The 27,220-nt window shown below is 42.5% G+C and overlaps 1 protein-coding gene and 1 long non-coding RNA gene across 2 annotated transcripts; one reads left to right on the top strand and one right to left on the bottom strand.

Moving 5' to 3' along the window:
* MAL2 (mal, T cell differentiation protein 2) lies at positions 1-25,070 on the bottom strand. Its single transcript, XM_072734020.1, has 4 exons — positions 24,830-25,070; positions 10,585-10,755; positions 3,011-3,166; positions 1-2,258 (listed from the first exon to the last, which is right to left on the bottom strand). The coding sequence occupies exons 1-4, from the start codon at positions 24,959-24,961 to the stop codon at positions 2,187-2,189; spliced, it is 531 nt and encodes a 176-aa protein (XP_072590121.1). The 5' UTR covers positions 24,962-25,070; the 3' UTR covers positions 1-2,186.
* Positions 24,427-27,188, top strand: LOC140595142 (uncharacterized). The gene is made up of 3 exons (XR_011996524.1): positions 24,427-24,471; positions 25,693-25,881; positions 26,608-27,188. It is a non-coding gene; the product is annotated as an uncharacterized lncRNA (long non-coding RNA).
* The last annotated feature ends 32 nt before the right edge of the window (positions 27,189-27,220 follow it).

The raw sequence follows: 27,220 nt of genomic DNA on the forward strand, positions 1-27,220 counted from the left end.
GATTATCAAATGAATACTTTATTAGAGTCATAACACTTATAAAATAAATTTCTTTTCATCATGGAGTTACCAGATTTTAAAACCAACACTCTCATTTCTACAGCATATATAAAGAAATTCTCAAATGCCATAATTTTTGTTCAAGTGCTTTGTCACTCAATTCACAAACCCAGAACACGATTAATCTACAAATATAAGTATTCACAGTCAGATGAGTTTTAGGCTTGGTTCTTAATGATCTAGAAGCAATCCATTTACAAAAGTGCCACTAAAGCCATTTCATGAAATCATTTAATTTAATGCCACCAAGCATGGACCTGTTATACTTTGGAAACAAAAATAAAATCTCACAACTAAATCTAGCAGACTAACTTTGAATGATTCCAGCTCAAATAGACTATATATCCTTATGGCACATTTATGACTTTGTAATATACAATTCATAATACAGGTTTAAGTGTGTGGTATGAAGCTAGAAAAACCAAGGAAGTCAGATATTATAGAAAAGATAGGACATGAGTATAAAGTCGTAGACTGATTTCTTCTTGCCACGTACTGAAACACAGTTTATATCACAAAGCAAACTCTAATAAAATTCTTCCTTCTAGGGGATTATTACATAAGTAGCATCTGATCACTGAGCATTGATCATGTTACTCATTCAGGATTGTTCTGTGTTCCATGAAATCTAATAGCACAACTTATACATGGCACTCTTATGGGACGATTCAGCCAAAAAAGCAAAGGGCTGAAGGTTTTGAATGGTCAAAGCCCTCTTTTCCCAGAGGAAGCCCTTCTGGGGTAGGAGAGAAGTATCCTGCTTTGGACAGTGTGGTGGGAGCTGGGACCTCTTACTTGGTCTCCCATTCAAGCCATTTTTGGCACCTTTCCACAACCAGGGTCTCTAACAGATGCATTAAAATATTTTCTGTGCAATTCAGCCAGGGACAAGTTCTTATAATGGCTGTTGTTTTAAAACTGATTTTATATCAATGTAAAGCAGCACAGATGTTGGGACCATTATCAAAACACGTAAAAAGTTACAGCTTTAAGTTTTATTTAATACTCTATCCAAATTTAACTCAGGAAGTAATGTAAAATAATTAGAAGTTACAGGTTAACTCTTCTATTTGGTAAAGCCTCACATATCCACACATAATTATTCATATGTTCATGCACAGGACAAACAGCTGTATTCTGAAGCATAAATAAATCCAAAGTAAGACTAAGTAGCTAGATACCAGTTCCAGTAGTGGTGAATGGTTTCTCAGGGAATCTCATTTTAAGGATGCCAGATGAGAGGTTTGCTTAGTTGTTAAGAGACCCTTAGTTTGATTAAGCAACTAGGATTTACTTCATAAATTACTTTTTCCTGTACCCAAGACTCTGCTTGAATTCGTCTGAAAAACTATCCACCACTTTAAGGGTAAGTACTTGACCTTTAACACAAAGGCAATGTGATTATTGCATAATGAGGCTAAATATTATGTTTTATACCTTTCAGGATCAGTTCAATAAAATACATAACATACAACTAAAGTTTTATACCAGAGGTTGGCAAACTATAATCTACAGCCCACAGGCCAAATCCAGCCTGCTTCCTGTCTTTGTGAATAAAGTTTTATTGGGACACAGGCACACTCATTCATTTGTGTATTGCCTATGACTGCTTTCACAAAATAATAGCAGATTTGAATTGTTGCAACAGAGACTGTATGGCCCACAAAGCCTAAAATATTTACCAACTGGACCTTTATAGAAAAAGGGTGCCAATCTCTGTCTTATATTAAAAGACAGAGTGCGGTGGGAAGGCTATTTAAAACGTGGTTTGTTTCTTTGTTTTTTAAGGAAATTTTAGTTACCTATTAAAATTAAGGTTTAGGTGACTCTAAATAAAAGAAATACCCCCTTTTTTATGAGAAATATCTGTATATTTTATGGATATAAAGAAAATCTTCTTTAAAAAAGAGACAAATGTAAAATTAAAGGCCATTTCTCTGTTTAACATCATAATACAATTAAAATACCATCCATGAAATGAACCAAAACTTGTACTTTGATTCTCTCCGTATACTAAACAAATTACTTTTGGAATGTTGTTCTATCTGGACAAAATGGCATCTATTTGATCAGACACATAAAGTAGACAAATGAAACTAACACAGGCCGTTAGTTTCTAAGGAGTGTTACGGTCGCCATCTTCGTAAAGCCAGACCCAAACTGCAACCATAACAAGCTGTTGTCACAAAGGCAAAAATCTAAGAAAAAAGGAACAAAAGCTCACATCAGATTTATACCACCAACTTTAAGAAAACACTCATCCTAAGGAACAACTATCTGAATACCGATCAACCTACCTAAAGGTACTTCATCATTTATGAAAATGGTTTATATTCATCTTTTTTTGATGATTTGTACTACTGTTTTACCCCCTTGCATCATTAACCCTTCTTTTAAACATTCTGGCCTCTAATAATTTTCTCATTTGTGGATAGCCTTAGATTGAACACTTGTTCACATGCTGGACTCACTTATTAAATATTTATGAAACCCCCAACACAATATTCAAAAATTCATTATGAGGTGTCTATTCATACAGTGATTTCATAGCCAAGAAAAGTGCAACTATCAGAACTTGAGGATGTATCAAATCCTTCCTTGGACAATGGGAAGCAACTTCAGAAGAAAACCTGCAGAATTGAATCAACAGATTGGCATGGGAGGTAGTCCTGAAATCTGCACTCAACCCTGAATTTCTGTCCTTACTTTTTGACAAGGATCTCTTAAGCATCGACTGTGTGTACATCAGGACAAGGGTCCTTGTCCACAATAGGAGGGGTCAGAGCAGGACTTAGCTCCTCAGGTTTATCTACAGATAAATAGCTAGTATATATATATATATATATAAAATGCTAATGGCTATTATTAGAGAAAATGATTGCTGCCCCTAGAGTTTCTAGGAGACCTGGGGAGGGGGCTGTGCTGGTACCCTGGACTCATCGACACTCACTGTGGCTGCTACGTTTATGTTATACTGGTTATCGCTCAAGAGCGGCTGCACCACCATGGTCGTATTGCAATGAAGATCATGCAGGGATGTGGCTGCTGCTTCCAGTAGAAAAGCTCCAAAGTAGAATACAAACACTGTAAAATGGTACACAAAATCCTGAAAGAGGAGGGGGGAAAAAAGACACCTACAATTAAAAGTATACTTTTTTTTTTCGGTTCCTTATTTCAGCTCATGAGGTTTAACTTCAGGAAGGTTAGAACTTTTAATCAAACAATCTTTAACCATACTCACCATTTATTCTGGCTCCTGAGCCATCTCAAGCTATTCGAATCCAAATGAAAACCAACCAACGCTCTGCTATAGTCGGCGGTGTGGCAAAACTGACATACTGAATTTTATAATAAAATATATAATTTCACAACCTTGTTATAGTTATTTGATAATAATTATAGTATTACAGTATATCATATAGCTATATGATAATATACATACACACATTTTATAATTAGGCCTTTTATTTCTGAGCAATTTTATTTTCATCCATAGACTATCACCCCATACACTGAAAAATGCGGGAGACCTATGACATCATAGAATTCAATAACATATCTCCTGATATTCCAGAAACACAAATTATATATCAGATACTTTGACAAAATGTATAGAACTCTCAAAAGTCAATTGTCATAAGGTGATTTCATATGTTGCTGGCATTGTGAGGCATAACTCTACTGGATTTCACATTGTCTTACAGGAACAGATGTCTATCAACATATCGCTGTGTGTATATTTGTCAACAGCTGCCAGATACCCGGTACGTTACATCCATTATCATTTATCCTTACAACCACCATTTATTATTCCCATTTTACAAACAAGTGACTTCTTTCTTTATTCTTTCTTTCTTTCTTTCTTTCTTTCTTTCTTTCTTTCTTTCTTTCATTAAATGACTGTTTTAAAGCTATATAAACATAACCTTTTGAAAGAACTCAAACCCACATAGGGCTGATTCCAAAGTCCACTTTCTTTCCTCTGTCAAACTGTTTGTTATTGATATGGCAACATTACAGAGAAACAGCACGCTGCTTTTATAAAGGCCCGTTCAGCAAAACTGTCCATAGGAATTATTCTTACTCTGCCTAGAATAGTAAGGAAAAGTTAACTCACCAGGAGTGGGAATTCCAAAGGTAAATACTAAAAATACGTTGTACTTAACATTTCTAACTTATAAAAGCTGACTCACCAATATGAATCAAAAGATTTAAGAACAATGTCACGCACTGATCACGTGTCTAATCTATAGCAGAAATGCTTAAATACGTGTAGCTATGCAACAAACGTTAATTGATGAAGGTCAAAGTCCAAATGTTATGACTTTTAGGAATTACAAGTAACAGACCTGGATCTCAATTAGTAATAAAGATTGAAAGAAAAATATATTTAAGATCATTAGGTGCTCATCTAAATTACTGAGGTGGACTCTCGAAAGTGGCTCATGTTACCTTAGAAAGGGCAGGAAAAGTCTGATGACATGGCCTGCAACTCTTGGTATAATGAGGTCCTCACCTTCTTCACCAGCCTTGGCTCATGCCACCTTCCCATCCCTCTGAGCATCAGCCACTTCAACCTTATTTTGGTGCCAGGAAATACTCTATACCTCAAGGCTGATGTTCCTTATACACAGTATGGTGTGGCTGGAAAGATTCTTCCCACAACCAATTATCACTTGCCCCTCCCCCCACCTACCACCAACTTTCTATTCCTGCTAATTTTGACTTCTTCCTCCTTTTCAGTAGTATTGGAACTGATCCATGGTGAAGGCTTCCCTATCCAATCCTTTTCCTTCATTTTTTATGGGTGTTGTCATCCAATAAACTTCTTATATTCCTAACTCTCTTTGACTTGGGCCATGCTACCCATCTGTCCATATTATCCTAGGGCCACATGTATCCTAAGGTGTTGGTGTAAAAGATTTGAATTCATGGCAATACTGGTGAGAGAAAATCATTATGCAGGCTCCTGGACTTCTAGAGTCAGGCAGGCAACCTGAAGTGGAAACTTACAGGTCTTTGTAAAACAGCTCCTGGGCCTTGTAGCATCCATAATTATGTGTTGCACACATTCCCCTTTAAGAAAGAACCTGGCATTCAGCTGTGAGGAGTCTACTTAGCTGATGACTTTGGCTTCAGTGGGTTGGGGATCTACTGCTATGTTTGAACCAAGGCAACATTCCTCCTGGCAGTCTCCAGCTAGTGATGGTACAGTGGGGATACTGGTGCCTGGCCACTTTTAGCTACTATAAGACTCTTAAGGCAAAGACTGTGCTCTTGAGCTTATCGTTAATTTGGCCAAGACTGTCAATCTGCATCCCACACTAAGACTTTTCTGTTTTACCCTATTTCCTTCCCCATTTCTTTTATGGGTATTATCTCTTCCCTTCTCCCTCAAAAAAAAAAATCTTTTGCATTTTTTAATTTTCTTTTCTTTTTTAGAGAGAAAGAGCATGAGCGGGGGGTGGGGCAGAGGGAAAGGGAGAGAATCTTAAGCACACTCTAAGTTCAGCATGAAGCCTGACTTAGGGCTCGATCTCATGACCCTGAGATCCTGACCTGAGTTGAAATCAAGAGTCAGATGCTTAACTGTCTGAGCTACCCAGGCATCTGAAAACCTCTTGCACTTTTAAATTCATCTTACAGTCTGTTTCCCAGTGGACCTGAGATGACAGATATGCTCTTCTAGTACCCTGAACACTCCCTGCTTGACCATTAACATCATTTTGATTAATGCATCAATTGTGTAATTATTTTTTTTAAGATTTTATGTATTTATTTGAAAGAGAGAGAGAGAGAGAAGATGAGTGGAGAGAGAGGGCAGAGGGAAATGGAGAGAGAAGCAGACTCCTGCGGAGCAGGGAGCCTGACATGGAGCTCCATCCCAAGATCATGACCTGAGCTGAAGGCAGACACTTAACCGGCTGAGCCACCCAGGCGCCTCTGTGTCATTATTTCTTTACTGACACTATCTACTACAACAAACGCTTTGAGAGCCACTACAAGCCTGTCTTGTTTACTACTGTATTTCTAGGGCCTACTATATCACCAGGTATATATTAGGTGCTCAGTCCAGATTTCCCACCACCAGAGAGCCACACCCACGTTTATATTTGGCCATCCTGGACATTTTATTCCAATGCCTGCTACATGGGGAATGTGTGTGAGAAGGGCTTCCACAAATTTTTGCTCATCATTTTGGACAGCACAGGTTGTTCATCCAAAACCAGTGGTTCTCAAAGGTAAGCATGCCTCAGAATCATCTGAAAAGCTTGTTACAACACAGACTACCTGTGTCCCACCTTCTGAGTCTCTGACTCAGTGTGTCTGAGTGGGACCTGAAAATCTGCATGTGTAACAAGCTGCCAGGTGATGTGGCTGCTGCAGGTTAGGGACCCCCCTTTGTGAACCACCTGTCCTAAGTCCTTGGCACTTCCCCATCAGCAGATGGCCCCATCCCCTTTCTGAGTCTCATTTGTATACCCTTGCTCTTCTGCCAAACTTCCTAATATTCACACAGCCCAGTGTTCCTCCCTCTTGTCTTCACTTTTTGCTCTGGTAAACAATCTTAAGCATAGCTCGATTTTTTTTCTTCAGCAACAAATGACTATCCCCCATATTCATATCTTAAGCCCATGTTTTACTCTTCAGGTCCAATTTTCACTAACTAGTTTTAAAATAAAAGCTATGCTGTAAATAGGGGGATCCTGGTTTCCCTGATGGCAGCATGAAAAAGGGACAATGGCCACACCAAGTTTTAGCTTTCTCAACAATGAGAACAATAATAGGAATTGTCATAAAGATCAAATAAGTAAATGAATGTCAGGACAGAAAACATAGCTTGGGACATTCACAGTATTAAGTGAAGTCCAAATAGGCAAATGTATGCCACTTACTTTGGGGGAAGAAAGTGAAATATGTTTAATTGTATAGGATTTTTTTTTGTAGCTCTCATTTTTCTAAAATATTCTAAAATTTTCTAAAACTGCTAGGAAATACATATGTCTAATAAAACCAGGAGGGATGTTGGAAAAATATTTAAACATTGGTATAGCATGTGCATCAACCATTAGAAGGGATGCTGGGCAGTGCAAGGGCCCCACACCCCACCTCTCCAAAAATGGAAAATAACTATGGTATCTCTTACTTAAAGTTAGGCAAAATGGTATTTCCGCTCTACAAAAAAACAACAAAAACAAAAAACCAAAAAAACCACCTCAAAATCAAAACCTGCTTCTTTCCTGAAATTAGAATAGGGCAAGTTTTTAATATTTCATATATGTTATTATATATATTACATATTATATTTTTATTTCATCACTTACACCAAAGCTAGAAAGCCTTGGGGAAAAAAAACTGAAGACATTTACCACTACAAATGCTAATTCAACCCCATAATCAACAAAAGCTCGAAGCTATGAATATTTTAGTTAATATCTCACAACAAATACTTTTAGAAATAAATTCTTTTTTTAAAGGTCTTATTTATTTATTTGACAGAGAGAGCATGCATGAGCATGGGGAAGGGCGAAGGGAGAGGGAGAAGCAGGTTCCCTGCTAAGCAAAGAGCCCAATGCAGGGCTCGATCCCAGGGTCCTGGGATCGTGACCTGAGCTGAAGGCAAGATGCTCAACAGACTGAGCCACCTAGGCACCCCAGAAAATAAATGCATTCTTTCTTCCTTTATGCAATGCATACAGGTAACATTAAACTGTTATCACAAGGGGAAACAATTATTTTTTGAGTGGTTAATGTCTAACAATTCCAGAACGCAGCAATTAAAAATGGTTACCATCTGTGGTCGATTCCACAATATGCATGGCTAAAAAATTTTCCTCACTGAGAGTACCCAAGATATATTACAAAATCTACCAAAAGCAACTAAGTGGTCAGAAATGACCAATTATGTGGAAAAAATCTCAGAAGGGGAGAAAGAAAGGAGCCCTTTCAAATATGGCAAGTGTTTAAGTCAACTCCATGAGGCATGAGTTGGCCCTCTGAAAATGTGCCCCCCAAAGGAGAAAAAATGAGTAGGAAATATCAGAAAGGGAGACAGAACATGAAAGACTCCTAACTCTGGGAAACAAACTAGGGGTGGTGGAAGGGGAGGTGGGCGGGGGATGGGGGTGACTGGGTGACGGGCACTGAGGTGGGCACTTGATGGGATGAGCACTGGGTGTTATTCTATATGTTGAACACCAATAAAAAATAAATTTATTAAAATAAATAAATAAATAAAATGAAAGTGTGCCCCCCATGACAAGGCTATAGAGGGAACACCACTCACTTGCTGCGTGCTGTGTTGCTACCACCGCTTTCTTCCTCAGTAATAGTGGACTATCCCAGCTAAAGAACCACAGGATAAACTCTGCTGGTGACCTCTGCAACAGACAGGTAGGTCTTTCCAATTCTGGTTGCCCCTTTCATAAAGTGGTTTAATTTAAAAAAAAAAAAAAGCACACTCTTATATTTTATTGTCGGAACACCAAATATAACATTACACATGGAAGAGGGAGACCACATATTTAGGAAACCTAATAAACTTATAAGGATATTAATGATGTACTCAATATCAAAAATTAGACTCAATATAAACAAAAGGAAGAAAGATGGTATGAACATATGTCTAATAAAACCAGGAGGGATGTTGGAAAAATATTTAAACATTGGTATAGCATGTGCATCAACCATTAGAAGGGATGCTGGGCAGTGCAAGGGCCCCAGAGACTTAGTACTTTGCCAGGTACTAACCCTTTAGTTGCTAGGCTACTAGGAAGTCCAGGAAAGTCCCAGAGGAAGACCAAGGGTGGCAGGGAGCATAGCACTTGGGAAGAGGTAGTAGGTTAGGGCAATGACTATGTATTAACCAGGACTAAAGGCTATCCTGGTACATGCTGGCCAAATACTATCTTTGAACTTAATATTTACAGAGCTTGGTGGTGCTTACCAACAACATTAGGTATTGATTGATTCATTCATATATGATTATGGGAAAGCCAAGCACTTAGAAAGAGGAGATTAAGCAATCCATCTGTAACTTAAATAGAGATTTCTGATCTTCCCTGCTTGACTAATTACTAGAAACATTTTCTCATCATTTATGAGAAAGCAAGGCAAAAATGTGGGAACACACTGCATCAGGAACCTAAGAAACAGAACTTCCTCGTGTGTGTGTGTGTGTGTGTGTGTGTGTGTGTATGGAAATAATTTTTTGCCTTAAGTTTTTATTTAAATTCCAGTTAGTTAACATACAGTGTAATATTAGTTTTAGGTGTACAATTTAGTGATTCAACAGAATGACTTTCAACATTTCAAACTGCAAGCCTTGGTATACTTACAGAATTATGATGATTATTGACCATCTACTATAAATCAGATACACAGCTGATAAGCACTTTAGAATACATTAATTCCATTATTCCTTAACAGCATTTAATGAGGCAGGAACTATAATTACCATTTTACAGAGGAAAAAATCAGAAGTCATAGAGGTTCAATACTTTGGCCAAGGCTACACAGTTATTAAGCAAACCAGACCTAACTTCAAAGCCTGTGCAAGATGATAGCCCTTGCACCATACTTCCTCCTTTACACTAACCATCTGCCCCTAGGCTGGTTTAATGGGCAGCCACATCTACTCAACTGCGCTGCTGATAACATTCGGGATGATGGTTTTCTTAGTTACCCTGTAACTAAGAACATTTTTTTAATAAGCCTAACATCCATCCTAAAGCTGGTGAATATAATGTTACCACACCTGAAAATAACTAAATAAGCCTGATGAAAGGCCTGATCTAAGTTTCTAACCAGCAAACTGACTGAAACCTAGGTGAGGTTCTTCATGAATTTCATTAAACTTTTGTCTACCAGATTGGAATTCCAGCTCCACTGGCCATTTTGAAATAGTCTCAGAGATTGAATAAGCATAAGCATGAAAGAGGCCCCCTATATGATATGGGAAAAGGGAAAGTAAGATGACCCAATTTAATGGTGTCATAATTTTTTAAATTATGTTGATTATAAATTCACTTTTTAAAATTACCAATTCTTATTGATTTAGGACAGGAATTAAAAATAAACTATCCCCTTTTCTAAGTATTTAGAGAGTAGAATATACAGCTGCTTGTTTTCTGAAAAGAATGTATGTACTTAATATCTAAAGCAGAAATCAATGGAAAATTTCAAGATACCTGTCCCAGCATCCATCTCCCAAAGGCACCTCTTCAATGGTTCAATAACTGTAATGCAATTCATTTGTTGCATGAAATTAAAGAGTCTTTGAGTAAAGGTCATCTAACTCATAAAGGAGTAACAGAAAAATGGCTCGGCTCTATTGACAGAAATTTCATAAAATGGGATCCTGCTGTCCAGCAAGCAGCTGCACGCAGCACAGCGGACTGGCAGTCAGACCTTTTCTCTCTCACTGGAGGCAACAGATAGAACAGGGGATCAGGCATTTCAGGACAGAGGAAGATATTTATACGTTTCTTGCATTTTCCTGAAATAGACTTAAAAATCCCTTACCAGGAAGTTCCAGTTGGCATCAATCTGAGTCACCATGCCAGAGAGGAACACGCCCAGGAAAAGGAGGGAAAAGATGAAAGCTGTCACGGACACGAACATGACCCATCCTTGTAGCAGAGGTAGAGGAACGTTGGAGGAGGCGACCAAAATCCAGACGAGTCCCCCAAACAGCTGAGGGAAGGAAGAAAGATGTCACATGTGTGGGCAGTAACTGATCATGTTCGCACCCCTGGTTTCTCCCCAGACCCCTGCACATGTCCCAGCCACCCCATTCACTTTCCTCTCTCCTGATGTAGGCCACCGGCTTCCCTCAGGGCCAAGACCAGTGCTTTCTCTCTCGGGTGACCCAGTCCACACCTGTCTCTGCACCTGCTTTTGTGTTGGACTCTCATCCTCAGCCCATGAACAGACACAGAATTCTTTCATTACCTAAAAATAGTTTCCTCTGACCCCTGTTGCCTAACAATTTCCTTTTCAGTCAATCATTTATACAAATTCAGCTTTGCTTGGTCCCTGCCTCCTACCTTGAGCTCTGACTCAAACCACTGGCTTCTGCCCTCGCCATGTCTCAGAGAGTTTATCAGCAAAGATCAGTCATAACTTTCTAACTTGTCACTTCTAATGGCCATGTGCCCGTCCTTATCACGGCCTATTTGTACATGTGGGATTATTACCTCTCTGTAGAATAACAGCCGCAGCTGCTGTACATGGTAGTAAATAAAACCTACCTGATTTATTGATACTCTTCTATGTGCTGAGCATGGGAATAGGTACTTTGAATATTCACAGATCTAATACTCAGTAAACACCTACTGCCTGTCAGGCACTGTTCCAGGTCCTGGGAATAAGGTGGTAAACAAGCTACACTTGGTCCCTGCCACCAGAGAATTCAGTCATTTATAGGAAAGAGACATTTTTTTTTAAGTTTTATTTTTTAAAAAGATTTATTTATTTATTTATTTATTTATTTATTTATTTATTTACCTACTTATTTGGAGAGAGTAAGTCGGGGGCAGGGGCAGGGGCAGAGGGAGACAGAGAAACTCAAGCAGGCTCCGCACTGAGTGCAGAGCCCAGGGCGGTGCTCCATCTCAGGACCCTGGGATGATGACCTGAGCTGAAATCAGATGCTTAACCAACTGAGCCACCCAGATGCCCCAGGAAATGGACAATTAAGCAAGTGAGTAAAATGCTGCTTCACACATGTCACCATTGGGGAGATTCTGGGCACCGCAGGCTCACAGATTGAGGGCTCTAAAATCCAGAGCTGAAGGCTCGGGAAACACTCCTTGGAGGCAGCCACCCAAGGGACAAAGCTGGAGAGTATAGGGGCCCAAGGAGAAGGTAGTTGCCGGGGCAGGAGGGGAGCCCTGAGGTGATCTCGTATAGCTGAGGGCAGAGTTCAGCACAGCGGGAGCAGGAGCGGCAGGTGCCATGCGGGGGATGGCCGGAGGTGAGAGCTGGATGCTGAGCTCAAGGGTCCTGCAGATCCACCTGCGGAGGCGAACTTCTCCCAAGGCCGGTGGGAGGCCACAGGACCCCTGAGCAGGAACTGGCGTGATTCAATTCGTATTCGGAAGCTTCTCTCTGGCTGCAGGGCCACAGGGCTAGAGAAGAGAGGATGTGGGCCTGAGGGACCATGGAGGAGACTGCGACAGCCACAGGGCACAGCCCAGATTCAGGCACACAGCACAGAGGGGAGTGAGCAGATTAGACAGAAATGAGAGGTGGATGTGGTGGCAGGAGGTGACTGATCAGATCAGCAAAAGAACAGATAAGGAAGAAACCCAGGTTCCTGGCTTGGGAAACTAGGAGTGAGGGAGAGATCACAGGAGGAGAAATGATTAAGGGGTAGAGATGGTCAGTTTTATGAACCTAACCACAGCAGCCTCCTCTAAGCTACCACTAAAGTGATAGAGGCTACACATCCTTTGCATGGCATCCCAGGTCCCTTATGCTCTAACCTGTCTTTTGCCACTAAGCCTCTCACATTTTACACTCAAGAAAAAAAAATCCATAGTCCAAAGACAAAGCGCTTTCACATCTGAGAGGCCTGACATATGCTGGCCCAGAATGTCATTCCTTCCCCATGTGTATTTGAGAAACTGCTGTTCATAGCTCATATTGAAGAGTACATCACCCCAAAAGTCTTTCCTGAGTTCCACTCCATGTATAGGTACCTCCCTATCTCCTGGGCAAGCTCCCTATACGGATATTTTACACTAATGAGAAATACTGTAACTGGCTGTCCTGGCTTCCCGTCCAACTGCACTATGAGACCTTCTTGGCAGCCAGCTGCCTGACAGGCTTCTGCATGCCAAGCCATTTGTCCATCGACATAATGATCCCTTCCTATCAGTCAGGCACTACCCTAGATTGGTGATCCAAAAGCCTAGGCAAGTGGAAATCAATACCCCGTCCCAATCATACACACACACACACACACACACACACACACACACACACAGGTCATATCATAGAAACATATCCATCTGGCATGCAGGAGGCCCTCTAATATTTGTTTAGTAAATAAACTCCAAGTTTCCAAGAACAGCTGGAACTCTACATATTAAAAACCAATAATTATGTGTGTCTTGCCTCTTAAGTATCTAGATAACATCCAAACTGCAAATTGCACAAATCACCAAAAGTTAAAGTTGCAAGTTTTAATTCAAGTTTCTAAACAAGGGCCCAGTCATAAAATTCATTGCCATTTTGAAAAACATTTTCAAAAGCATAATAAATTATCACTTGAGTATGATAACGATAGCACCAATCTAATAAATTTATAATTGTGGTTGCTGAGGTCCTAATTTCAAATAAAAAAAATTAACAACACAGAAAGTTTTGTGAAATAAGTCTAAGTCATGGAATATTAATGCACACTTAAAAATTTAACCAGAACCTTATTGTAGCTATGAAGGAAATAATGTTCCCGGTAAAAAGGTGCTCTGCTCTTTCATACTATTTACTAAATATTTGAAGGTGATAAGATCTTCAAATCTTTCCTTTCTTTCTCACCATTATCTTCCTGGTAACCTTTTCTTACTCACCCACTACAAATAACTTATACTAACTACTCCAAAGGCTATTTAAGAAATATATGCTATTAAATATCTATTAATTAAAGAGCCACCTATTGAGAATTGAGGTGCAAGTACACAGGGTAATAGAGATCAACTGGCCATGTTTATTAGGGGCAAGCTGACTGAGATAGAAAAGTGTAATTATATGATGTAAGGATTATGATAAATTGACCCTCTGAAGAAGAGTTATATGATCCCCTCGAATTAAGGAGAACATTTAATAAGCCCCGACTGGACCTCAAACTGGTTGGCCTCAAATCTATTGCCAGGCACTGTAGAAGAATACTCAAGAGAAAAAAAGAAAGAAAGAAAAAAAAAAGGCGAGGTTCTGTCTCCAGGAGCTCTAGATTAGGGAGAAATAGACACCATCAAATCTGATTCAGGAGCAGATTGTGGTGAGTGCTATAAAAAGAGCTCCACACAGTGTGCTCCAAGAGGCTGGGAGTGGAGAGAAGAAATATAATGGGAGGCATCGAGAGAGGGAGGCGAGGGAGGCAGGGGAGGCAGGGGAGGCAGGGGAGGCAGGTTTTCAAGCAGGCTTTCAAGGCAGACCAGGGCTCTGACAGCAGATGCTGATGTGAAACAGTATAAATGAACCATTCTTGTCATACTCAAAATTACAGCCCTTCCAACACCTCAAAGCCTTGGAAAGGAAACAAAATGCTTATATGAAAAGAACAGATTCGCTTCCTCATCTGTGGTGTGTGTGTGTTGCGTGGGAAGGGGGCAGGTAGGGGAGGAAGGCATAGGAGTGCCCCACCCCACCCCAATCCCTGGCTCCCTGAGTCTGTGAAATCCAGACCGGAGTCCAGCTCAGCAGGGCAGCTTTGGTAGATACAGAGAACAGAAGCAAGGCCCCCCTTCCTCACTGCAAGACTGTCACCTTGGTGTACAGGCCACTGGGGCTTTGACACTGTTCTTTCTTCCTTGTTTCTGGATTGGCCTTGGCCAAAACCTACCTTTTCTCCCTGAGCTTCCCAACCTGGCTCCAACTTTAGAACTGATCTTTTGGGGCACCGGGGTGGCTCAGGTGGTTAAGTGTCTACCTTCAGCATCAGTCATGATCTCAGGGTCCTGGGATTGAGCAGGAGCTGGAGGTGGGCTCCCTGCTCAGTGGGGAGCCTGCTTCTCCCTCTCCCTTTGCCCCTCCCCCGCTTATGCTCTCACTCACTCTGTCAAACAAGTAAATTTTAAAAAACCTGATCTTTTAATAACACTTCATTAAGTTCTCCTTAACGTTCATATATTTATTTCATCTAATTCTTGGCATTACTAAGCTGAGGGCGCTTACCAGCCATACTTAATTATTAGAATCCCAGTTTAGCGCAGGTGACTCTGGAGGGAGCTTTGTTTTTGGGTGAAAAGCGGAGCATAAACATGGTTAAAATCTGAGAGAGAACAGTTGATAAAGTATCGTAGCAACTGCACAGTACACACACTGTGAAAGAGAGTGGAATGCCATGTCTGCCCACATTTTCTCCTCTTGGCTCTGACTCCACATTCTGACCTCTTGTCTATCACTGCCTTCCATCACCCTCTAGTGTCCTAAAAGGCCCAATAATTACATATAAAACTCCCCAATGTATCACATTTTGACATTTCTTTCAGGAACTGGTAAGTTGGGGCTTAGGACTCCAAGCCTCAAGCTCTAACAAAAAGAGGACCAGACTTCCAGGTATGGTGCAAAGGCAAACATTCCCTAGGCGTAGGTATCAGCCTTCTGCGGTGACTCAGTTCCCCCTTAGCCTCTGAGCTAAGATTCAGGTGATGTACCTGAGAGACACCGCGAGCACTCAACTATGTGCTGAGCTGCAGTTATTTAATTGCTACCCATTCCTAAAACCACACATCTCCTCTGTGGCTTACCATATGTTTATCGCTTTCACTTGGCTTCTGCGGCCCACAAGGGTGTGACTTGATTGAAGCCTTCCCATAAGAAAGCCGTGGAAGTTTTCATCTACATGTCACACTGCACCGAACCTTCCAAGTTGGACTTGAAATGTGTTTTCACTAGAAACCGTGGACTGGTGAGAACCCGTAACCCCGCGGGAAAACATGGTATTGAGCCAGAAGCAACTCTTGTGATGCTAGCTGCGTGGATGACTGATTTCTCAACTTGTCTCCTATTTGGATGGTCTTATGTCTCTAAAGGATTCGTTTTGCAAATACCCTTTTTTTTCTCTTTCCCAAAAGTCACTTATTTCCTACTTGCAGGCTTTGAAATATGCCCTCCAACATCTTTTTTTTTTTTTTTTAAGAAGATTTTATTTATTTATTTGAGAGACAGAAAGAGAGACAGAGAAAATGAGTAAGGGGAAGGCAGAGGCAGAGGGAGAAGCAGACTCCCCGCAGAGCCCAATGTTGCCCTCCAACATCTTAGCTAACAACTTTCAAACCAATCTGACGCCTTCATCTTAGTATAGTCTTATTAATGCACGAAGTAAACAGTCCAATTCCTACTCTGACCTATTTTTCAGTCAAAGTTTGGAATGAGAAGGGGCAAAGGTAAGTGAATCTGAAGATATGAGGGACTGGTTAGACTATCCCTAAGGAGAAATATTTCATTATTTAGAACTTCCTGTATATAACATATAACCCGTTCTTTCAGATTTTCCTGCTATTTATAGATTGAGCACTTCCTCACTGTAACAGTGAGAAAATGAACCAACCAATAAGCCTAGAGGGGAAAAAAATGTCTCTTAATCTGGTTTATAGAGTTAGTTCAAGTAGGAGGTTGAAGCTGATGAGGATAATAGAAATATTAGCTAGCACTTATCTAATGCTTATGCTCCAAGAACTGCTCTATGGATTTCATTTTACCAATTTGATCCACACAAACACTGAGAGCTAATTACTATTATTATTCCCATTTGAAAGATAAGTTGAAATACACACCCATTAATAACTTGCCCTAAGTTACAGTCAATAAATGTTAGCCTCTGCTCTTGATATTATGCTGTCGTGGCTCCCTCAAAAGTTAATGTTCAGTCTGGAGCAGGGTATCTATCCTTTTGCTGTGGACTGGCTTGGTGGAGGTCGGAGACTGATTTCCTGAAATCATATCTATTGTGAGGACACAACTTTCATTGGGACCACAGAGCAGTTGGTGCCCCTCCAAAAGTTCAGAAAACCTCATCTTCTTGGTGTCCTCTCCTATTTTAATAAATGCTGGTTTACGGGGCACCCGTAAATGAAACAACACGGTTGAAGAATTTTTAACGTGTTCAGACTACCATCTAATGAATAGACTACCTATAATTAGCTCTTTATACACAACCTGTATTCCAAAATTTTGGTTTTAACTGGGAACATACTTTGGTCAAGATACAACTGATTCATGTGCTTGTAAGGCAGCCTCTAAATGTGTGAATTCATTCACCCTCTGACTATAGTCAAGTGGTAACAGTATCAAGAACACTGATGTCGCTTCTCCAAGCTCACCTTCCTCCCAACACTGCTACTTTTCCAGCTGCCCAATCCTGGCAACTAGCCTCTTGCTCCTTGTCCCCTGCACATGAGTCCATCACACTGGTCCATGCTCTGCCTAGCATGATGCCACCAAAACTTTCTCTGGAAAACTTAAACTCTGGCAGCATATCTTCCAGAAAGACTTCCCTGGATGGATGCCATCCCTTGGTGCTTCCATGGTTACTGATGTCTGTATCTTTTGTAGCACTTACAACTATTGGTTGGAAGTTATAGATTCATATGGCTGGTTTCCCCACTGGATTGCAAGTTCAGAGTTAGCAGCATTGCCTTAAACATCTCTGCATGCTCAGAACCCAAGACAATGCTTTCTACAAAAGATGTTCAAGTGCCTTCTCCTTGAAATGAAGGAAAACCAACCAGGGTGTGTAAAGAATGACTCTAAAAGAAAATGCTCCAGAAGTACAGCTGAAGATGCTCAGAACACACTGCTGTCTGGGGCCTAGCTCATCCCCTAGTACATGGTGGGTGTTCAAAAATAGGCATGAAGACTAGTGAAGCAGGAACATGTACTTCTCAATTTTTAAGTTATTATTGGCAGCACCCACCACCTACTACAAGATCTCAGGAGGCAGGGATGGAAAGCTCTGAGGAAGTTGGCAGCTTTTGCCAGTCTAGCTCATGACACCCCATTTTCAATCTTCTTCGGGTCCCAGATTTGTTCAATTCATGGATTCTACTGCAACTACTGCTGGAACTTTTGACTAGGGCAGTGTTTATCTTGTGCCTTACCCGACCCCCTCCTGCTTCCTCCATCAATCCCCATCTGTCCTCTCACTATGCGGACTTCCATCCAAACTGGTCCTGGTCCTGGACTAGCCCTGATGCAGTTCTGAATTAGAGGTACAAGCTGGTTAGGTGTTTTTTGTTTGTTTTAAAACAGAGAAAGGAAAACCAGACAAGTGAGAAGCAATGAGAAATAACAGATATAGAACAGGCCTCTGTACAAAACATACTAATGCAAAAGAAGTTTTGCTTTTTAGATTTACATTTGAAAATTCAAAAAATATGTCTGAGGATGCTATAAAGAATTTGGTACTACAGTTTTTTCCCCCTCTCCATCCAAACTTCCATCCCCGTTTCTTAAATAGCCGATGCTAACCCCAAAATGGGAAGCACATCTTATATGGGGCAGAAATATGTTCTGACCCCTTTTTTATTCTTACTTATAAATGCCCTTGGTTTTTTAAAAAATTCTCTTTTCATGTTTGTGGGTAACTAGTTATCATCTAACTAGTGCAGATGATGCAGGTCCATGCCTGGACATCAGCAAGAACCCTACAAATCATTGCCTCTTTTCTACCTTTTTACCTCCCTCCTTCTGGAAGCTATTATACAAAAGTTAAGAATATCATATATGGTGACTGGAAAAGGATGTGATCCCTTGTCATACAAAAGAGGACATAGGAAATTCAGATCAGACTGCAGATTCCTGGAAAGGAATCATGACATTTTAAAAGTTGCTCAGGACATCTACTCCCAAACTACCCTTCTCCACTCCAGTTTCTCCAGAATATTTTCATTCATGGTACAGTTTGTCCTGCAGATCCAATCTACTCCCAAACTTCCCTTCTCCACTCTAGTTTCTCTAGAATATTTTCACTCAAGGTACAGTTTGTCCTGCAGATCCAAGAGCATCTGTTAGGCATCACACGTGCAGGATACTGTGTACACCAGTCTGGTTCCTGTCCTTTGCTGTTACAAAGTCTTTCCTATTCAGACACATCAATGCAAATATGCCATGGTCAGGACTCCTACTACCAACTAGAACATTTCTATGTGGTTCTGCAAAACAAATCTCCTCTCCTTGAGCTTTTCCTTTAGAGCTCAAGGTCAAACTTTCCAGGAACCTGATTTAAAGTTTTCCATACTGCTATTCTTCACGTTTCATACAGGGCTGCCAGTCAGGGCAAACGATTGCTGAAAATAATCCTGGGTAGAGGCATCAGTTTATTTTCTCTTATGAAGCTTTAAGGACTCTTTACACATGGCTGGAGGTTTTTAACCCAGAGGTAAAGGGAAAATCTTAGTTATAGAATAAAACCCCTTTCAAGAGGTCAAACACATCCATGAAGAGCCCCTCTTCACCACTGCAAACACACAATGTCGGTGTGCAACTCAAATTTATATTCTGGGCAAGAAAAGGAGACTCTATACATCTGACCATTTATACATTCATCTAATGTCAAATCTTTGGGTTGAAAATAACCTGAGATCCCTTCCATAGATTGCTCTACAGGACTGCACGCGCCTGTTCCAGAACCCCTCCCTCCCCAACATCCTCTCATTAACATTTGTTTTTCTGGCATAATTCCTCTGAGTTACACCTCAGAGTTAAGTTTGGTCTAGTATCATTTCAGGACATGCCAAACTTTACATACCTGGTTTACCCTCTAAACGTCAGGCCTGACTCTCTTCTTCTCTACTTCTTTCATTTATCAAGTTGTCATTATCCCCCAAACAAACCACTGAAACAAGCCCCTTAGCTGATCTCTCTGCCTTCAATCTATTTTATAACCAAACCCCACGACCCAAAGATTTCTAAAACACAAGTATGATCACGTTTGCCCCTGTCATTCAGCAGCAATCCATCCTGTGCCTTGACCTACCATTTTCAGCACATCACAACTCAAGCCCTGCCACCTGCTCTTTCTCCTTCTTCTGTCCACTTCCCACAGGTCATGTAAAAAATCAAAACAAACTAACAATTGCTAGAACCTTCATTTCATGGTCCTTCTCTTCTTTAGGGTTTACCCATGCCCTTGTTTCTACCTAGAATTTTCTTCCCCACTTTTTCTGTCTATTGAATGCCTACTCATCATTTCAGACTAAGCTCAAATGTCACCATTCCATTCAAGCTGTCTGTCCTGGACTCCTCAGTGGCCAGACATGCTCTATCCTGTTTTTCTTTCTTCTTTTTCTTTAAGATTTTATGTATTCATTTGACAGAGAGAGAGTGAGTGAGCATGAGGAGGGGGAGGGGTAGAGGGACAAGCAGACTCCCTGCTGAGCAGGGGGCCCAAAGCAGGGCTCAATTCCAGGACCCTGAGATCAAGACCTGAGCCAAAGTCAGATGCTTAACTGAATGAGGCACCGAGATGCCCCTCTACCTTGTTTTTAAATAGTAATTTTCATGAACCTATCTTATCAATTCAAACACAGCACTGTAATTCTTTCTTGACTTTTATACTTCACAATATAGGAATTTCTTTTAAGGGTAGGGGCTATGTTAATCATTCTACTTCCAGGATATAAAATAAGGCCTGACGCATAGCAGATTCTTAATTATTTGTTGAATAAATGAAAATTATTGGGACATCTGCAACACTGTAGGTTGAAGCATATGAATAAAAGTACTATAATATCTTCCATAAAGAAAAACATTAATGAATGCCTTGGGGAACATGGACAGTTTATTGAAACCGTGAAGCACACTGAATTCAAATATATTGCCTTTTATTCTTTTATATGTTTAATACTGTTACATCTGATCTTTCTTGTGCATTATACAAGATAAGCTGAGGACAGGGACCCGAAATATCTTATTCAGCCCAATAGTACAGGTGCTCTGATGTCATTTTCTTATGAACAGACCCATATGGAAAACACTTTATCTGTAGTTAACTTTCCATACTTGCATCTTTCTTCTTGAATGGTAGTTATTTGAGATGCATACCTTCTCAGCTAGGTTATACATTCTTTCAGGTGAGGAAGGCTCTAAACATCTTTTTTTTTTTCCTGGAAGAGTGCCTTGCACACAATAGATAATCAATAAATGCCTGACAAATGACTTAGAAAACATGAATTTAGGAAACCCTGGGAGAATTTGAAAATGTGACTTTGAAGGTGATGTTTTCTCTCCTAAACTACAAGGTTTTGCATTGCAAACATAACAGTATTTAACACTTCAGGCAAGCATAGCTTGGTGCAAAAAACAGAGGGGCTGACAACCTACATATCTAGGAGTGGAACAAACCTATCTCAAGAAGCCATACCATGCATGTGTGGTTGCAATATTCTCCATCTATGGAGCCAGTGCCATAAATTGCCTTACCTGGTGCTGTTAAGGAGGCACTATTTGCATCTTTCGAATTACCTCTCACCAAATGGCTTATACTTGAGAGATTATATATGGGTATAATAAGGGGGATTGAGGTTGAATTCTTTATGTAAAATTTATCTTGGAGTTGACATATAACATTGTATTAGTTTCAAGTGTAAGGCATAGTGACTCGACAATTCTATATATTACTCAGTGCTCACCATAGAAAGTATAGCACCCTCCGGATAACAAATTTTCTTTCTTTTAAAAAGAGATTTTATTTATTTATTCATGAGAGACACACAGAGAGTGGCAGAGACATAGGCAGAGGGAGAAGCAGGCTCCCTGCAGGGAGAGCATGATGTGGGACTCCATCCCAGAACTCTGGGATCACAACCTGAACAGGAGGCAGATGCTCAACCACTGAGCCACCCAGGCATCCCGAGACTGAATCTTCTGAGCAAGTTTCTGGTTAGTCTGAGAAGTGAACTCCAGGATCATGGCTTCATTAGCTTAGTCAACTATGGATAGCCCGGTCCATCTTGCCAGATGCTGTTTTCACATGGCAAGTCTTAGATGGCAACAAGACATAAAAAGAGAAATCACCAAGACAAACGGATTTGAAGAGAAGGTCAAAATTGAAAAAGAGTAGGGGGATATCCAGAAACACTGGAAAAAGCTAAAATAATTGGGCCCCCAGAAAGGAGATTACCTAGAGTTTAGAACTGCTCCTGCCAAACCATCACATTTAACCCACATGCTGAGGAATTTGTAAAGAGGAACCATGGGAGATGGAACATGTTAAAGGAACCAGAAAGCTGGAGGGAAATTTAAAAAGCTGGGACCAAAGATACATCCAATGTGTTTACGTAGCTCATATGGGTGTATTAGATAGAGAGGTACCAAGGCAGCCTTGATCTCTGCTCTCTTACGGCATATAATCCAGTATCTCTAAGCCGTGTGGGAGGGTAAGAACCAAGCATGAGTTTATAGTTCAGCTCCAATGAGGTCTGTTGTTTCTCTGAGGTCACCAGCTTCATTGGATGATTTTGGTTCTTTTATTTTTGAAGGGGTGGGCTGAGGAGAAACAAGGATGATAGCCAAGTAAAAGAGGTAAGGGAGGCCTAGATTTTAACTTATTCATATGTTTGGCATAAAAAAAAATGAAGGGGATCCCTGGGTGGCGCAGCGGTTTGGCGCCTGCCTTTGGCCCAGGGCGCGATCCTGGCGACCCGGGATCGAGTCCCACATCGGGCTCCCGGTGCGTGGAGCCTGCTTCTCCCTCTGCCTATGTCTCTGCCTCTCTCTCTCTCTCTGTGACTATCATAAATAAAAAAAAAAAAATAAAAAAAATAAAGAGTAAACCAACATGGCTTTTGGAAGTGATGCTATTCTATGTAGGTAAGGGTCTGAGACATGTTTCTGGAGTGAGAAGCCCTATGACATGAAGAAATAAGAGGAAAGGCTGGATAATTCTGTGAGCCTGGGTCCCTACTAGAATAGGGAAGGGGGAAAGCTCTCACACAGGGAGAAAATTCATATTTGCGTGAGGGCTGTCTTGTCCACAGAGCCCTGATAAAAGGCTGCTCTTGGTGCTTCCCAGCCATGACTGTACACTAGAAGCTCTAGGGAGCTTTTAGAAGAAACTGGCTGACTCTGGGCACCACCCCCCCCAACCAGTCCCCCAGGAGATTCTGATTTAATTAGTCTGGGCCAGTCACCATATTTTTAAAAGCTGCCCAAGTAATTAAGTACAGCAGAGTTGAGAACTAACTCCTGGGCCAGATAAAGAGATATGGGGGCAGGGGAGAGGAAACAGAGTAGAATGAAGCACTCCCACTTTCTCCCTCAGAATTAGGCAGCGTTTCCAAAAAGTATGACAAGACCACGGATGGTCCCTGAGACAGTATTTGATTTGACGGCACACGGATGAGCCTTCTTCGTATATATGTGTCATCGACACACACATGTACCCTTACATCTCTTTACATATACACATACATATAAGTAAATATATAAATAGGTAGTTGAGTAAATATTAGGAAAATATACCCAGTATATCAAATTTGAGGATTCACGGTATTATTGCTGAGAATGAGGCTTGAAGTGGGTACTAAAGTTTAGAAGTGAATTGAAGTGAACATTCTGTAAATTCTAGTACAGGTGGAATGTGGATTTGGCAAAAACTTGTAGAAGAGGTATGCAAACAAGCCGAGTTAGAGGAACATGGAACTAAAGCAGCCCAGAACTTATACAAGCTTCCTCCCCAGATCCTACTGTTCTGGGCGCATCTCCCCCACGCACAACAGTGCCCGGGCCCAGTGCCATCCTCTCCCTACTCTTCTCACATGGATGCCTGTACCTCATCCCAAGCGTTCAGATGCTTCTGAACTGGGCTCAGACTCAAAGCAGCCTCTTCCAGCCTCGCCGTCACGATCCGATTACTGATGTCGTAGCCTGTAACTCACTTGTCTCCTTTTTCAGATTCAAATCTGAGCTAAACTTAACCTAGCACGCCTTAGCCACCTTAGCATAACAGGGCAAGAAAACCAATGCTCGCAAGGCGTTCCAGCCCCACGAGCACAAAAGTGAAACTGAAGCTACCAAATCCAGGTTATGCAAACTCAAAGGAGCAGGTTAGGGAAGAGAGACGGGGGAACTCCACACGGGACCAAGCAACACCAGCCTGCAGGAAGGGCAGCCACTTGCTATCGTTGCACTCTGGATCCGCCGTTCTCGGGGCCTGACGCAACCTTGGGTTGCCCAATTTATGTTTGCACATTTCCCCTGGTCCAAAAACTCCCAACTCTATAAAATTGCCTTTAGAAAGTTTAAATCTCTAGCGCGATAAGGTTGCAGGCTAGGCCAGGTAACCTCACCGTCACCTGGGCCCAACGAAGTGTGCTGAGAAGGCGAGGGGCTGCCCAGGCCCACTGGGAAGCCAGAGGTGCAAAGACAGGCCGCGAGGAACTTGACAACCACGTTTCTACCTTTCCTCCACCACTGTCACGCCCACTTGATTAGAACCTGCCAAGGGCACGGTTCAGACCTGACCTTTTTCCCTGCTCTGCCTCCTAAACCCTGCTCCCCTCTCCAACTCAAAGGGCACTAACGCTGGCAAAGCAGGACGGGGGTAGGCCTGGGTCTTAAGCCCGCTCCGCCTCCTCTTCCTGCCAACCCCCCCCCCCCCCCCCGTGTTTTCTCAGCGAGGCGGCCTCCAGGTCACTCAGTCACCTGCTGGCTACACCTGTGCACCACCCTACAAGATGGCAGGTCAGCAACAGGCGAGGCCGAGGGCGCCTGCTCCAGCTCTAGCCAGGCCGCCGGGGCTCCGGCCGTGCCCCAAGCCCAACGCCCTCCCCTCCCCTCCCCTCCCCTCCCCTCCCCGAAGTGCCGGTCCTGGGCCCCGCCGCGCCGCCCGATGGCTCCCCGGGGGCGGTCTCCGTGGCCAGCGGGGGGGCAGGTGCCAGCGTAACAGGTGCCAGGCTGGGGGCCCGGGCGGGGGCGGGGGCTCGCGGAGGGCGGGACCCCGGGGCGGCGCAGGTGCAGGCCACGTGGGAGGGAAGGAGCTGGGGGGGGGGGGGGGGGCAAGGATGCGGCGGGCGCGGGTCGCGGGGGCCGCCCCACTTACAATCTCCAGGCAGACGAAGGCCCCCGAGTAGGTCCGCAGGATGTCCGGGCCGGCGGGCAGGGTGATCCGGGGCGCCGGGAAGGACACGGCGGGGTTCGGGGGCGGCGGGACTGGCGCTCCGCCGGCCGACATGCTGCCGCTGCCGCTCTGCGTCTCCGCCGCCGCCCTCCGCCCTCCGCCCGCCTCCGCCTCCGCCGCCGGTTCCCGCCGCCGCCGCCGCCCGGGTCCGCGGGGTCCGGGCGCGCCGCGGGGAGGGGGCGTGGCCTCGCGGGGCCCCGCCCCGTCACGTGGGCCCAGGTGCGCGAGCCGCGGCCGCCGGTCCGGGCGCAGGTGCGGGGCCCCCGGCGCGGTCGGGCCCTCGTCCTGGGTTCAGCCTGGTCTCTCCCGCTGCCCTCGGCGCCCCCCGGGCCTCGCGACTTCCCCGCCCCACTTTCCTCAATTTAACTACAAGCCGGGTCTTGAAGTTGTGACTCAGAAGGTAAAATCAAGGTCGCCAGTCACACCTAAAAAGTGGAGTGGATCTGCCCTAAATGGGACTCTAGTGGGATTTTTTTTTATCTTTCTTTCTTTCTTTTTTTGTAATTTATTTTTTATTGGTGCTCAATTTGCCAACATACAGAATAACACCCGGTGCTCATCCCATCAAGCGCCCCCCTCAGTGCCCGCCACCCAGTCACCCCACCCCCCGCCCTCCTCCCCTTCCACCACCCCTTGTTCGTTTCCCAGAGTTCTGTCTCCCTTTCTGATATGTCCCACTCATTTTTTCTCCTTTCCCCTTTATTCCCTGTCACTATTATTTATATTCCCCAAATGAATGAGACCATACACCGTTTGTCCTTCTCCTATTGACTTTCTTCACTCAGCATAATGCCCTCCAGGAGAGTCAGCTGGCTCAGCTCCAACATCCATGGGCGGTGGAGGCGAGGGGGATGCTGGACAGCTACCTGGCTTCTTTGGGTGCCGGTGGTGTGCTCATCTGTGAAATGGGGGCAAGGGTCTTTACCTCTTGTGATTGCCCAGATTACAAGAACACGAAAAGAGCTTCGCTCATGGTAAGCGCCCTTTAATAGGCGCTGATAGGTAGAGCTACCTTTTAAAGCGCCCTTTAGTAGGTAGCTGATAGGATGACTGCTATTTTTTTTAGATTTTTTACACATGCACCTATCATGCTCTTGGGTACACATGATGTTGCATAGGCTGTATTTTCCGCATAAAACTTTAATTATTGATTTTACCTGTCTGAAACTTATGAATTGTCTCTTAGACACTTTAATGGATTTTCTTTTTTAAGGATGCTACGTATACTTTAGATTCCCTGCCCCCAATTTATCCCCATTTTATCTTTGATTTTAAGGTCAACATTTTGTAAGTGAGGTAAAGCATAGGAGAATTAATCTTCTCAAAGATTAGCTGAATATAAACAAAAGTACACACACCAGCATACACAGGCAGAACAGGTTGGAAAAAAATATTACGTGACATCATCAGGCATCCTCCGAATACTGGTCTTGTCTATCAGTAGCCTTTAAAGAACTCTGTATAGCTCTATGCATTGGTCAGCAGATTTTAGCTGTTCGACCTCTTTATTATTTTAATAAGTGAAACTCATAGGTGTGGTGGCAAGAATAGGGCAAACCCCACAAAACAGGGTGTGGGTGAAACCTTTTGTATATTCCTCCTATTAGTCATCACTTTCTGATATTCAATGTGTGCTAGTTATTTCATAGGAAATTTAAAGTTTTCTGCACTAATTTGTTTCTCTTTTTTTTATTTTAAAGATTTTATTTATTTATTCATGAGAGACACAGAGGAGAGAGCCAGAGATATAGGCAAAGAGAGAAGCAGGCTCCCCACGGAGAGTCCAATGTGAGACTCCGTCCCGGGACCCCACGATGACACCTTGAGCTCAAGACAGACTGAGCCACCCGGGTGCCCACTGCACTGGTTTGTTTCATCGGTGAACTGTCTCTGTGTTCAGACTGTGACAAGTAGAGAATAATCTTCATGTGTATTGTCTTGTCTTGTATTATATTGTATTATCTGGCTGACATTTCTCCTTAAGTACTTGACTTTCAAAGGGAAGACCTCTTCAAAGAATTTCATCATGGAGATACTCAATAGCTATGATGGGGCCCCCAAATTTTAGTGAATAAACTTAAATCACTTAAGAGTTTCCCAAAATGTGAATGACTCAGAAAACCTCAACTGCATTTGTTTAAAAAAATTTCTACCAAGGGGGAAAACTTTGACTGTGTCCCTTCCAGAACCTTCCTTGCTATATACTATGTATCCCTGACTATCCCAGCTTTCCCTCTTCTACCTGCTGCCACAATGACTGGTGGAATGAAAAGAATTGCCCGTGAGTCCTCTTTTCTTATTGTAACATATTAT

This window comes from Vulpes vulpes, chromosome 13, assembly GCF_048418805.1.
Source record: "Vulpes vulpes isolate BD-2025 chromosome 13, VulVul3, whole genome shotgun sequence".
Classification (NCBI taxonomy): Eukaryota; Metazoa; Chordata; class Mammalia; order Carnivora; family Canidae; genus Vulpes; species Vulpes vulpes.